Source organism: Tachypleus tridentatus, chromosome 7, assembly GCF_004210375.1.
Source record: "Tachypleus tridentatus isolate NWPU-2018 chromosome 7, ASM421037v1, whole genome shotgun sequence".
Classification (NCBI taxonomy): domain Eukaryota; kingdom Metazoa; phylum Arthropoda; class Merostomata; order Xiphosura; family Limulidae; genus Tachypleus; species Tachypleus tridentatus.
Window position 1 is genome coordinate 184,119,262 of NC_134831.1, and position 15,709 is coordinate 184,134,970.

The 15,709-nt window shown below is 32.8% G+C and overlaps 1 protein-coding gene across 1 annotated transcript in view; it reads left to right on the plus strand.

The window, feature by feature from the left end:
• LOC143257888 (uncharacterized) overlaps nucleotides 1-12,619 on the plus strand; it is a 120,510-nt gene extending 107,891 nt beyond the window's left edge. The window contains exons 19-20 of the mRNA XM_076516912.1: nucleotides 3,050-3,187; nucleotides 10,242-12,619. Coding sequence (XP_076373027.1) covers nucleotides 3,050-3,187; nucleotides 10,242-10,261 — 158 coding nt within the window. The 3' untranslated portion in view covers nucleotides 10,262-12,619. The remainder of the gene's footprint in view (nucleotides 1-3,049; nucleotides 3,188-10,241) is intronic.
• Nucleotides 12,620-15,709: the final 3,090 nt, after the last annotated feature.

Below are 15,709 nucleotides of genomic sequence, written 5' to 3' on the forward strand. Positions count from 1 at the left end.
ATGGAAGATTATTTATCTGTACATGAGAGTTTTCCTGTATTTTAATTTGGTTTGTTTGAGGCAATTAAGTGAGGTGGGGCAGTATGAGAATGTTTGGTGAGAACGCTGAGTGAGACCCAGGCGGCAAAAAGGAGGTGGACAGGTCCTGAGCCCGCCGGCAAAGAAGAAGCAAGCGGCAGACAACATCAATCAGTGGAACGTCCCGTGATCAGGACCACGGAGTTGCTGGGATCTATAAATCCAAGCGCCTCAGAATTTGTTGTAGGGGGAAGCGGGAGTGCCCCGAGAAAACCCACTTTCACAGGACAAGCGCCGAATGTTCTACCTGTCTTGTATTTAACCAGAAGTTTACCAAACAGCGGCCTACCAAAGAAAATCTCAAAAATATGATTTATGAAATTCCGTGTTCCTGCAACGATACATACATTGGGGAAACAGGAAGAAAACTCGCAACAAGAATAAAAGAACTTAAAGATAGCACAAGACTCATGAAAACACAGAATTCAGACATTGCAGAGCACGCCACGTCAACTGGACACAGAATAAACTGGTAGAAAACTAGAATCATCGACACAGACAAATTCTGCAAGACAAGAAAAATGAAAGAATCATTTTATATTAGCACTATTAGACCTTCATTAAACAGAATTTCCGGATTAGAGGTGAGTAACCTGTGGCTGCCATTGGTTGAATCTACAGGAAATCTCTCCTCCAATCAGAGACAGTGATAATCCAACTAATCATAACACGCTCTCCACAATCCACCAGGACACTAAAATAGACCTACAACAGCTACACACACACTGACCTGAAGACGAAAGGCGGAAGACTTTCAAAACGTCGTACACTTGTGTCTCCACAACAGACAGTTGCCGTCCATCCTACAAAGTTTCATCATGAATACTCTGCTTAAACAATCTATCTTCTCATATGAATGGTGGCACAATAGAATAATGTGATTGGAAAATTACGAAACCAAAATCCTGAGATTGAAACCTGGCAATGATTATACCCATTTTTATAGAGTTTTTCATATTTAAACGGCTCATACAGCAGTGAATGACCACTAAACCAATACTTTCAGCAACTGAGAAGATATACGGGAAACAATAGGAAAAGAAGGTTTAAAGACCTCTATTAAAACAACCATCAACACGTAAATTTGTAAAAACAAATCCAGGACCTCAATAATATCATTTGTTTAAGTCTGGTACCTCCTGGATCTTTCGAAAATTGTTCCCTATCGGTAATTTTATGAATTTATAACGCTGAAATCCGGGGTTCGATTCCACATGGAGTACGCAGCAGATAGTACGATGTGGCTTTTTTCAAACGATGAAAAAAAAGCCTTTCAAAAGTTGTTTTTATTGTTATATTATTATATTATTTATTACTATGACTATTATTATATTATTACTATGACTATTATTATATTATTACCGCTATTATATTATTATTATTATATTATTATTATTATATTATTACCATTATTATATTGGAGATGAAAGGGGGGGGGTGTTTAACTTTCCGGCCTTGATATCAAATATGTGGATAGATTTGAAAATTACAGCAAACACGTGAACGGAAATTACTATACCTTTTTGTTTTGTGCTTCATTGCTTCATTCATTAACGCCCGGCATGGCCAGGTGATTAAGGCACTCGACTCGTAATTTGAGGGTCGCAAGTTTGAATCCCTGTCCCACCAAACATGCTCGCCCTTTCAGCCGTGGGGGAGTTATAGTGTGACGGCCAATCCACTATTCGTTGGTAAGAGTAATCCAAGAGTTGGCGATGGGTGGTGATGACTAGCTGTGTTCCCTCTAGTCTTACACTGCAAAATTTGGGACGGCTAGCGCAGATTTTGTAACTTTGCGAGAAATTCAAAACAAACCAAACCAACTGTTTTATCGTCTATTGTTTTAAAAAATTTCTTAGGCGTACAATATAGTATGAAAATTAGTAAGTTATTTTTCAAAAAAAACGGTGCAACCAAAGAGTTAACGTATAATAAAGTTTGAAGAAATTGGTGCACCAAGGTGTTAATCTGCAATATTTTTAAAGAAACCGGTGCAACCAAGGAGTTAATATGTAATAAATTTTAAAGTAAATGGTGCACCAAGGTGGTAATGTGTAATAATTTTTAAAGAAACTTGTGCAACCAGGTAGTCAATGTGTAATAATTTTTAAAGAAACTGGTGCAACCAAAGTGTCAATGTGTAATAATTTGTAAAGTAAATGGTGCAACCAAAGTGTTAATCTGCAATATTTTTAAAGAAACCGGTGCAACCAAGGAGTTAATGTGTAATAAATTTTAAAGTAAATGGTGCACCAAGGTGGTAATGTGTAATAATTTTTAAAGAAACTGGGGCAACCAAGGTAGTAATGTGTAATAATTTTTAAAGAAACTGGGGCAACCAAGGTGGTAATGTGTAATAATTTTTAAAGAAACTAGTGCAATCAAGGAGTTAATGTGTAATAATTTTTTTACCATATCCAAATCTTATTTATTTTCCATAATTTCTTTGTATCCTTAAAAGAAATTTGTTAGACAAAAGAACTATTTGTAATGGTTAAATCTTTCTTATTTGATTGGGCTGAACGTGGCGTAGCACTTAGCGTGTTAGGTTGTGTGTCAAATATTTCAGGATTTCAGATTTGAACACGTTCCACATTTTCAGCTGTGAACGTGTTATCAAAATGGTCAGTCTGTTATTCGGTTAAAAGAAAAAATAAACAGTGACAGCACGTGCTATTGGCTGGCTATCTTTCTTCCCTCTGATCAATTGTTAAAAATCAGGGATGACTATACTTGAACCATAAAGATCTCTAGTCTGGTCGTTCAGTCCACGTGTAAGTTTCATTCATGTTAATCTCATAGTTCGTTACTTTTATTCTATTATACAGTATATTTAATATCATTTATAACCAGTCTCGTATTTATTTGTAACAAAAATAGTTTCCCATTTTTAACTTTATGTCATTTTCAGATTTAGATATTACATTATTTCTTCGTCATCTTAGCTTTAATAGAAATCTTTGAACCCTAGATGGACCCCTGGGAAAGTGTACTGAACCTGAGTGCGAGAAACCTGCTCGTATAAAGTGTACGGACTGTGGTCAATCTGCTTACTGCAGCACCCGATGTCTACGCATAGACGGACCTTCACACAAAAAGGTTTGCTATCGTAAGTATCTCGATGATTAATAACAAAACTAATCAGTGTAAGCGTACAGTGAAACGTTTATTACTTTGTTTCAAAGGCAGAAACACGCTAACCCTAGAATTACCCATGGAGTACATACATACCCCTTCGGGTTTTCAATACATTGTACTATACCATTTGCTTACCAAATTCTTTGTGAATCCGTAACACTATGCCTACATGGCTTCTAATAATACCTGAGATACATAAAAATATTACAATTAATCTATCAATTACAGTGGGAACCCCCAGTGTATTTTAACATATAAAAATGGAGTATTTTTTGACCTATTTTAGCACTTTTTTCAATGGGTACTGTAACAAGGAATGTACATAAAAATACCCAATATATGGACTTCACTGATGGTGGACGATATAAAAATAAATCGGTAATTTGAAGGTTAAATTTCCCCACAGAGGTATTAGTATAATATTACATGGGTTTCTTAGTGATGTTACATGTTTTACATGCTCTAAACGAAATAGATTGCATTTTACACAAAGGTTTCTTTTCAGGCAGTTCTTTCTAAATTGCTGTATTTGAACGTTATTTTATCGATTCTGTGATTTGTATATGATTGTAAGTGGACAGTGGGAACACACCTTAAATTGTCTAGTAGTTGAGCATAAATTACGTTAAATCAACTGAGTTTCATATATGTATATGTGTGTGTGTATAAGAAAGTACATTTTTTTCCCGATTACTAGAAGCAAATCTTTAAACACAGTTTAAAAGCGTTTCATTGAATCTCAGGAATATAATTCAGACAGTCGAATGAAAATACCGTTAGATCCTACGAAAGGCGTCCTTTCACAGTTGGTCCTTAACGAAGTGTTCAATCTCGATTTTTCATAAGAAGAGCACAGATGATGACCTTTGGAGGGTTTCTCCTGAACTAATATGATTCTTTATCTAGTATGTCCTTCGTACAAGAGTGACACATTTTTATATCTATCTGGCACATCCACCATCTTCAAGTGACACATTATATTATCTATCTTAAACATCCTGTCCTGAAGTCACACATTATCTTATCTAGCACATCTTCTATCCTGAAGTGATACATTGTTTTATCTATTTAACACATTATATCCTGAAGTGATACATTGTTTTATCTGTGTAAAACACACATCCTGAAGTCATACATTGTTTTATCTATTTAAAACACACTATATCCTGAAGTCATACATTGTTTTATCTATTTAACACATTATATCCTGAAGTGATACATTGTTTTATCTGTGTAAAACACACATCCTGAAGTCATACATTGTTTTATCTATTTAAAACACACTATATCCTGAAGTCATACATTGTTTTATCTATTTAACACATTATATCCTGAAGTGATACATTGTTTTATCTATTTAAAACACATTATATCCTGAAGTCATACATTGTTTTATCTATTTAAAACACCATATATCCTGAAGTCATACATTGTTTTATCTATTTAAAACACACTATATTCTGAAGTCATACATTGTTTTATCTGTTTAAAACACCATATATCCTGAAGTCATACATTGTTTTATCTATTTAAAACACACTATATTCTGAAGTCATACATTGTTTTATCTATTTAAAACACACTATATTCTGAAGTCATACATTGTTTTATCTATTTAAAACACACTATATTCTGAAGTCATACATTGTTTTATCTATTTAAAACACCATATATCCTGAAGTCATACATTGTTTTATCTATTTAAAACACACTATATTCTGAAGTCATACATTGTTTTATCTATTTAAAACACCATATATCCTGAAGTCATACATTGTTTTATCTATTTAAAACACACTATATCCTGAAGTCATACATTGTTGTATCTATTTAACACATTATATCCTGAAGTCATACATTGTTTTATCTATTTAAAACACACTATATCCTGAAGTCATACATTGTTTTATCTATTTAAAACATCATATATCCTGAAGTGATACATTGTTTTATCTATTTAAAACACATTATATCCTGAAGTCATACATTGTTTTATCTATTTAAAACACCATATATCCTGAAGTGATACATTGTTTTATCTATTTAAAACACATTATATCCTGAAGTCATACATTGTTTTATCTATTTAAAACACCATATATCCTGAAGTCATACATTGTTTTATCTATTTAAAATACCATATATCCTGAAGTGATACATTGTTTTATCTATTTAAAACACATTATATCCTGAAGTCATACATTGTTTTATCTATTTAAAACACCATATATCCTGAAGTCATACATTGTTTTATCTATTTAAAACACACTATATCCTGAAGTCATACATTGTTTTATCTATTTAACACATTATATCCTGAAGTGATACATTGTTTTATCTATTTAAAACACATTATATCCTGAAGTCATACATTGTTTTATCTATTTAAAACATCATATATCCTGAAGTGATACATTGTTTTATCTATTTAAAACACATTATATCCTGAAGTCATACATTGTTTTATCTATTTAAAACACCATATATCCTGAAGTCATACATTGTTTTATCTATTTAAAACACCATATATCCTGAAGTGATACATTGTTTTATCTATTTAAAACACATTATATCCTAAAGTGACACATTGTTTGATCTATTTAATACGTAATAGTGGTATTTTCAATTCTGTTTCTAATGTGGTGGTGGTGTTTCAATTTCCCGACATGTGTGTAATAGATTATTCCGCCATAACGGGAGATTTCGCCCAGAAAACTTATGAGGATTTTGTGATAAGTTGACTAATTTCTTTTTTTGTTTCTTGAGAGAAAAATAATTAATATGGACAATTTTGAAAGATTGAACCAAAACTGTTATTTTAACTACATTGGAAAACTTAATGCTTATATCGACAATAAATGAGTGATTAGTTTAATAACTTTCTTTTCCACAAGATGGAATGCAGGTGACACGTGTATCTTTTAGTGAAAAATAAGTCTATTTCTGCAGCTATGCTGGTGGAGAACTGGATAAAGAATATGTGCTTAGATTTAGAACGTTAAAGTTGCTTTCTTTTTCAGTGGTTAGTATCACCTGGTATCATCCATTTCCTGATAGTGCTAGTGAGCTATCAGTTTTGCCTGATGTCATAACCGGCCAGCGAAAGATATTTCAGGTTTAACCCGTTTGGTTCAGTGTCAGCATATACTGTGTTATCCTTTCAGGCAGCGAATGGTTCTTACCCAGAGAAGAAAATGGTAAAGTGACCAGAATAAAATAATGTTTACAAACTTGGACGACGGGCTATCGTCATGGCGACACGGAAACTAAATAATCGATAGTTTGGAAAGAAAAGTTCTATTTTACTAGAGAAGATAAAACCACTGGTATGGTCGTATATCATGTAATTACTTCGTAAAGTGTACTTGTCTGGTTTAGAGATTTTAGCTGGTGAATCTTGTACACTTGTGATAGGATGTTTATCCAAACTATAACTACCTACATTGTCTCTTAGAAACCACTTGAGGCCGAAGAAAGAAAGTTACTCGAACTTTCAAGAGGTTTCAATCATCCATACCACAGGCTGTTGCTAACCGTAAAGAAGCATCTTCCTTAGACCCTACAGATGAGACGGTATTATTTACGAATGCCAAGTTACGTAGAAGAAAAATATATATTTTATATAGCAGACAAAAACTTTATAGTAACTGCTAGGACTTAGCATGTACTGATGATTAAGACACTCGGCTCGCAAGTTGCAGATCGGAGGATCGTATCCTATTATCAAAAATATTCGCCTTTTTAGCCGCGGGGTTGTTATAATTTAACGCCCTAGTCTATTTTTTGTTAATGAAATGCACCCGAAGGTTTGGCGGTGAGTGGTGTTGAGTAGCTAGCTGCCCTTCCTCTAGTTTGTTATTTCTAAATTAGGAACGCCTAGCACAGATAGTCCTCGGAATAACCCTTGTTTAGAAACGTGACTGTTTTGCTAGAAATCACTTATGAATTACAATGCCAAGAAATCGCCCAAGGCATAGCTAAGAAAATACAAGTTTCTCGCTGGAAAACAAAAAAATGTTTTGCTTGTTGTAAAGTGAGCTTGGCTTTTATTTCCAAGCACCCATTTTAGAGAATACGAGTTTATTTTAGACATTAGTATTTCGGGACGCTTCACGAAGTTATAGAACATATTTCACGTGGCTTTTTTTTTTGTTTTTTTTGTCGGGAACGTTTTAATAACCAGAAATCAACAATGAAAACAAACAAATCACTTCCGGTCGCAAAACATTTTAATGTGACTGAACACTCTCATAAAAATATTAAACTGACGACTGTGGAAATAAATCTTTCATTTAACAGAAACATGGAAATTAAAGAAGTCTACTGGACAGCACTGTTAAATAGTGTATCACCACATGGCAGTAGTCTCGATCCCGTGGTTCTTGATGACGAGAAACCCACGTGAAATAAAAATGTATCTCAGAACGGCCGGTATGGGTATTAACACTTTTATTGATAAGGAGAGAACAACGTTTCGACCTTCCTAGGTTATCTTCAGAAGAATGAAGATGACCTACGAAGGTCAAAACAATCCCGTGATTGTTGACCTCCGTATTTCTGAAACGATTTTCAAAACTAAGTTCATAATTACACTTGCTTTACATTATTAGTATTATTGTGGCGTTAATTTCTCTATATTGATAATATTTCCTGAATATTGTGACACATTATTCCTTTATTTTTCTATATTGATAATATTTCCTGAATATTGTGACACATTATTCCTTTATTTTTCTATATTGATAATATTTCCTGAATATTGTGACACATTATTACTTTACTTTTTCTATATTGATAATATTTCCTGAATATTGTGACACATCATTCCTTTATTTTTCTATATTGATAATATTTCTTGAATATTGTGACACATTATTCCTTTATTTTTCTATATTGATAATATTTCCTGAATATTGTGACACATTATTCCTTTATTTTTCTATATTGATAATATTTCCTGAATATTGTGACACATTATTACTTTACTTTTCTATATTGATAATATTTCCTGAATATTGTGACACATTATTCCTTTATTTTTCTATATTGATAATATTTCCTGAATATTGTGACACATTATTACTTTAATTTTTCTATATTGATAATATTTTCTGAATATTGTGACGCTTTATTACTTTAATTTTTCTATATTGATAATATTTCTTGAATATTATGACACATTATTACTTTATCTATTTTACACTATCTTTTTTTTTATTTCATAAAGATTGGTTAACGTTTCTTATGTGTTATCACACTTAAATCTTTTAGGAACTGTACACACCTCTTTGGCACGAACTAAACCTAAAACTACCAACTCTAGGTTATGACTGATTATTTCTTAAGACTAACTCATATAGAACATCTGGTTTACATGTTGGTTAGCATGAAAGTATTGCCAATTAACTAGAATGTTGGTAAATATGAGTGTATTATCCATGAACTAGAATGTTGGTAAATATGAGTGTATTATCCATGAACTAGAATGTTGGTAAGTATAAGTGTTTTCCCCATGAACTAGAATGTTGGTAAACATGCGTGCACTACCCAGGGACTAGGATGTTGGTTAAGTTTCTGTTCGCTCTTTTGAGAAAGGATTAAATCGAACCACTATTACTTGGTGCATCGACCCTGAAGCAAAAGCAAGATTAACTCAGTATTACCAGCAGATTATCCCTCAAGTAAAGAAACGATTTAATCAAATTAATATTACTTGTAGATTATCCATCAAGAAGAGACATGATTATATTACACTAATATTTCTATTAGATTATTCCTCAAGTAGAAAAATCATTGAATCAAATCAGAATTGAGAATTGAAAATAATGAAATATATCTTACTAACCAATTATCTTGAAGCAGAGAAACAATTGAAATAAAGCGGTATTAACTGGGGGTTATTTATTTATTTACACAGAGACTGGGGTTGTATTTTTTATTTTCTTGAAATATTGTAAAAGTTTGTGGGAAATAAAAACTTTATTATGCGTTAAAAATAAGAATTTTAGCGTAAATATTTGTTGCTTATTTTAGAGCTAAGCCAAATAGGACTATGTACTCTGTCCACCCCGTGGAATCGAACCCCAAGTTTACATATACTGCTATCCCACGGAAGTAGACGAGTGAAAATAACCCACATACAGCAGTATCTCAAAGAAACAGTAGTATCTATATATAATTTCGTACGATATATGAGTAGACGAACTACTTGTGAAAAACAAAGAATGAGCAGTTACACCATTGGCATCGAACAGAATAAAAACAAAGAACAGACTTTATGACTGTCGCTTTAGTTAACTGTCCAATGTCACCGTGATTTTTATGGAACGCAATCTCTTTCAGACGTCACGAAAACTAATATTGGTAAAGTTGTTTCTTTTGTATTCTAAATAGTTGCGAGACTTGTGTGTCTTTCAGCCCCCCACCAAAAAAAATGTATATATATATATATAAACGTGGTAAGAATTTAGTTTTTTAAAGTTAAGAAATTTTCCTAAACTCGGAAAGTTCAAGAATATTGTTATTCCCCTTCGTTCAGCTCATTTCTTGCTGAGTTCTTGGGTTTAATAAAGTATCGGGTATGGCACTATTTTGTGACATTTATTACGTGGTATTTTGTTCAAATACAATTTTTCTATTCCTCCATTTAGGAGCTAACGAAGAGGGCCGCGTAAAATAAGTAAATATGTATGTTATAGGAAATAAATAACAAAGCCTTGTTATCTCAGCATTGTTATTTACAGACAATTTTTCATGTACTGTTAATCAAGATAATAATAATAATAAAACAGAAACAAAGATGGCATCACCACAGAAGCCTGACTAACCAAGTAAAAACAAAACAAAAACAATTCATCTATATTCGTTTGCCAGTTAATCCTTATCTTTGGCCTTTCACCTTTAAACAAAATTAGATTCTCATGTCTTCCTTTATACACAATGTTGAATTATTACTACGTTAAATATGCGCTCCTTGTGAGAGATCGTGTAATTAATTAAATGTGTGATGTTTTCTTCTTGTACAGGGTCGCCGTGGAAGATCTAGTTTTCAAGCCGCTCTCCAACTGATTAAAACAACGGCATGCTGCACGACCTACTTTAGGCTGAACTCGATAACTGTCGGTCAAAACAACTATTATTATTGGAGCATATTATGTAGATTTACTGTTTAAAATAGATTAGACTAACTACTCTAATAGAATTGCCTTTCCTTAGGTAGTGTAATGTGTGTATTAATTTACTTTGAGTTAGAAAAAACACTACTCAAATCACACGAACAATTAAACTACTTATGTGTTGATGTAGCATAGACTTTTTATAGTTGATACTAAAAGTCATCTTTCAATATAACAAAATGTTGTAGTTAACAGTGTTGAGGAGATATAGTTGTTCTTGTATTTGATAACAGATCTTTCAACGTTAACAGTGTTAAGGAGACAGGATTGTTCGTGTATTTGATAATAGGCCTTTCAAAGTTAACAATGTTGTGACGGTATGGTTGTTTCAGAACATAATAATACGTCTTTCAAAGTTAACAATGTTATGACGGTATGGTTATTTCAGTACATGATAATACGTCTTTCAAAGCTAACAATGTTGTGACGGTATGGTTGTTTCAGTACATGATAATACGTCTTTCAAAGCTAACAATGTTGTGACGGTATGGTTGTTTCAGTACATGATAATACGTCTTTCAAAGTTAACAATGTTGTGACGGTATGGTTGTTTCAGAAGATGATAACACGTCTTTCAAAGTTAAGAATGTTGTGCGGTAAGCCTTTTCATGCACTTGATAACAGACATTTTAGTTTTAACAGAGTGGTAACTTTAATTTTTTTATGATACTTGATAAGACGTCCTTAAACGGTGTGCAGTGTTGTAGTTTTAAGCCTATTCTTATACTTGATAATATATATTTCAATATAATTTCTCTAAATGGTACCACCAGACAAAGTTGCTGTTGTACGCCGTTTTCAATGAGTAAAAAAAACACAAACAAACAAGAGTTGTTTGGGTACATTTCTTTCATATAAGTATTTTAATAAGTTTGGTGGTTGTATGCGATATGGTTTTATTTATATGAGGGTGTTTTCTTTCGAAGATTTTCTGTTCTCGTATTTTAAAAGTTACTGTCCTGAAATGTACAATTAACATCGAGAATACTCCTCTCTTTAAATATTACATTCATATATATTCTCAACGTTAAGACGAAAAACGTTTGAATAAGATAATAGATCTTAAATAATAGAGGATATGTTGAAAGTTGCATGTTATCTTACTAATGTTGCAATGAATAAAAACAGTATTTAGAAGTGTTAAAAAGAAAGAAAACGCGTGTTATTGGAAATTTCTGCAGCCTTCCACTCTTGCGTGGCGTTTTATTTATTAATCAGACAGCTTTACGAAGGTTTCAAGTTAAGGAATATTGCAATTTTATTACGGATCATCGAAACTGTGTATGTTATTATAACAACTGATATACGTTTTATCGTAGGCTTTGGTGATCAAGATTTTTCTGTGCATGTGGAAGTGCATTAAGCCGATCAGAAGGACCTCTATTAAAGGCAGGCAGAAACTAAGGTATTAGGAAGTACGAGACCCAAGGCGAATGTTTATCGCCTTGAAGTATCAATTTGGGTCTATTTTTATGCGGAGGGGGCTAGAACCAGATGTCAAGCAAGGAAGAGAAACACATTTACATACCTTAAATATCTTCATGTTTATCTTCCTGATACTTTAATTTTCATTGTGTTAATCTGTATCTGTTTATAGTGAGAAAATATTGGTCAATTACAGTTAGGGTAATCGTAATTTTATCAATATTTATCGTAGAGCGAAAGTGGGCGTGGCTTTCATATTTTTAACAAAGATATATTTTTTCTTTATCTGTTTCATAGAAGGATTTGCAGCTGTGAACTTATGTTCCGTTTACGTTTATCGTATATTTCTACAAAGCGCAAGGTAAATGCAGAATATTAAATATCAACAAACTTATGTTTGTATTAACAGAGGTGTACAAGTACAAAGATACATATGCCTTGAAAGTGTTCCAGTATTGTTGTTAAAATATTAAGTATCAACAAACCTATGTGTTAACATAAAAGTACAGATTAACTATTATATATATATGTCGTTTTTAGATTACACTTTTCTAGCAACTTGAAGTTTACCATTCAACCCCAGAACCACAGTTTTAGTTTACCCCACCCTCAATAAAAGATAGTCAAAAGCTAGGTTTGTGTATAAAATATGATTATTTACTTATAGATTATAATCTTCAATTAGATAAGCGGTAAAGTTCGTTTTAAAATATCTTGAATTTGTATAAAGAATAATTATAAATTAATACACATGTAGAGAATCATTTATTTTAACAGTTTACGATCGAATTAAAAAGTTTTGAAGTTGGATTTTTCATGCTTTTCTTTCACTGCCGTGCTTGTTATAGGAGTTCCGTTTCTTCTCTATCAGTTAACAAAACGATATTGTCAGCAGAAATAGAACATAAAAGACGCAATTCATTTCGCGCGTTTTTCGAAGGAACCGCAGACTTACCCTTTAAAATAATAAATGGAAGTAGACTGTTTTTTTGCTAGAAATAGTTTTGTGCTTATAATTGGAAATACGACAGTGTTTAAGTGTATAATTATAAAACAATCTCTGGATATAACTCTTTATAATCTCAGATTATAAACCATTCAATATATACAACTGTTTACTAATGTGAGATTAGAAACCATTCAATATATACAACTGTTTACCAATGTCAAATTTGAAACCATTCAATATATACAACTCTTTACTAATGTCAGATTATAAACCGTTCTTCAGATAGAACTCTTTACTAATATCAGATTAGAAACCGTTCAATATATACAACTCTTTACTAATATCAGATTAGAAAAAAAACATTTTTTGTGTGCAACATTCGCATTTATATCATTTCAGAATTTATGAATGCAAGTGTTTTCTAATGAACAATTAGAATCTATAAATGCAATAGTTTTCTTATAAAGGGTTACAGTCTATAAATGAAACTATTTTTAATGAAATATTAGAATCTGTAGGTACAACTGTATTTACGACCCTCTGCTACTTGATAGGTGATTTTTCTTGTCAGGAATGAAAGTTCCGGTCGAATCATCCTGTCACACATATTGGAAAATTACTGGTTTTCGTAAGAGCTACTTAAACAAAGCCTTTGAAAGAGTTTTCTTTTTCCCAGAAACTTCCACAAGTCTTTCAGAAGCTTGTTCTTTCTTAGTGAACCTCATTACCAGCTGTTAATTGTCACATTAGTTACACCAAGTGGCAAGTTTTATCCAAGAGTTTGAGCTGTCTGCATCAGTACTAATGAGTATTTAAGATTTGCAGGATTACGGTAAAAAAAAAAAAAAAAGTTCCACAATATGAAAAGAAAAAGATTGCAGAAGTCCTTTTTTCCACCAGAAATACAGCACAGTGTACTTCCTGCCATAAATATGATATATCGCAGAATTGTAAGATGCTAAACAGCGAACATACAGTAAAATAATGTGTGAAAGGAACGTAATTTGATGCTGTTCATATACATGAGACGATCGGGGCGGAGCTTAGCAGTTAGTAAGTTGAGGCGTGGCTTGAAAGGTCCGAAGTACGAGAGGAGATACTGCTCCGAATTTCAAGTGTTGGAACGTTATAAGTGAGACAGTCAATTTCGTTATTCGTTTCAAGATTCTTGGGCCTGTCTGACTCATCTTTGGTCAAAAGTTCAAAATCATGGATGGCTTATGCCTTTACCCTACGGGTCTCTGGTTTAGCTCTTTAGCTCACGAATCTTTCCGTTAAAAATGAACCACAATTCTGTATATTAAAATCATTAATCCTTACAATAACACCAGCTTGGGATGAAAGTGTAGAAACGTAATAGCGATTGTGTTTGGTAGAAGTGACAAATACACATACAGAACGGACATGATTAATTCAAGATGACATATTTGGTATGAGACGCTCTGAGAACTTCCACGATGTTACTTCAGTTTTTAGCTTGAAAATAAAAACTTGTGAAAATTAAAGCTTAGGTAACGTATTCTGCTAACTGTACTGAGGAACAGTTATCTTGAATTATATACACATGTTAAAAATTTCTTTTTCACCAGAGGTGAAATTGAAAATAGAATGTGTGACGTGGAAGCCTAATGCATTATTTGAATGGCTGTACCCTCTGACGTGGACTATAGTGTTCGCCTATTCAAGGCTCATCCATTCAGCTTAAGTTAGCAAACCAAAGAAATACAGTTAGGCCTCTTATAAATAGTTGGCTCACTGTATAATATTTAATTATGAATTTTACGAAATGTCATAACATTATTCACATACCTAAGTTAATTTAGGTTACTGTATGGTGAACTAAAATGGACGCAAACCACCACAGTTTTCTTAAATATTTCTTTTGTTTTTCAAAATAAATTAAAACCAGTAAACTTTATCCATATTTTAAAATGTTCTTTCAGTCAACGTTTCTCAATATTTTCATTTACAAAATTGCTTCCCGATAAAATCCAGCGTTCTACTCCCCAAAATAAACAGAGTGCACATAGCCAGCTGTGTAAACATGCAATAAGAAAACAATAATTAGTAATAATTAACTTCCATCTCTAAATACTTCTTGCACCACCTGATCTATTGGACTTCCTGTTGTAAACAGTATAACTATTTCTACCTTTTAGATCGTAACGTTTATCTAATAGTTTACAAAACTGGTCTACTGTTGGTTTATTTTACACGTAATTACGTTTTCCTTGTTACCCTATCTGGTATATAAAACTATTAGTTTTGAACAGTGTTTCCAACCTTTCTCTAATCGCTTTCTCTTAATAAGAATCAAGTTATTACCTAACTAAACTACCAAAAGAACAGTGCTTGGTTAGTTTTTTCTTATAAAAAGTTAATTACCTTGCCAGTGCATTACGAAACCTGTCACAAAAATCCAACTTATGACGTGCCAAAAGCACGTGCTACACGTTCAAGTTACTCTTGAAATCTCTAAAAATTTACTAAAGAAACAAAACAAAATCTGATTGGTTTAAAACACGAGGTGCTGTTAGAAATTGTAATACGTTCACGTTACCCACGGCCCTGGATGGCCAGGTAATTAAGGCTCTCGACTCGTAATCCGAGGATCGCAGGTTCGAATTCTCGTTACACCAAACATGTTCGCCCTTTCAGTCGTGGGAGCGTTATAATGTGACGATCAACCCCACTATTCGTTGATAAAAGAGTAACCCAAGAGTTGACGATGGGCGGTGACGACTAGCTGCCTTCCTTCTAGTCTTATACTGCTAAATTAGGGACGGATAAACGCAGATAGCCCTCGTGTAGCTTTGCGCGAAACTAAAAACAAACCAAATCCTAGAAGAGGGTTGCTGAACATTACGACACTTTTTTATCCTATTAATAACAGCATGGTAATAATAATAATTGTTATTCTAGTGATTTCATAAGCAGACTCGCC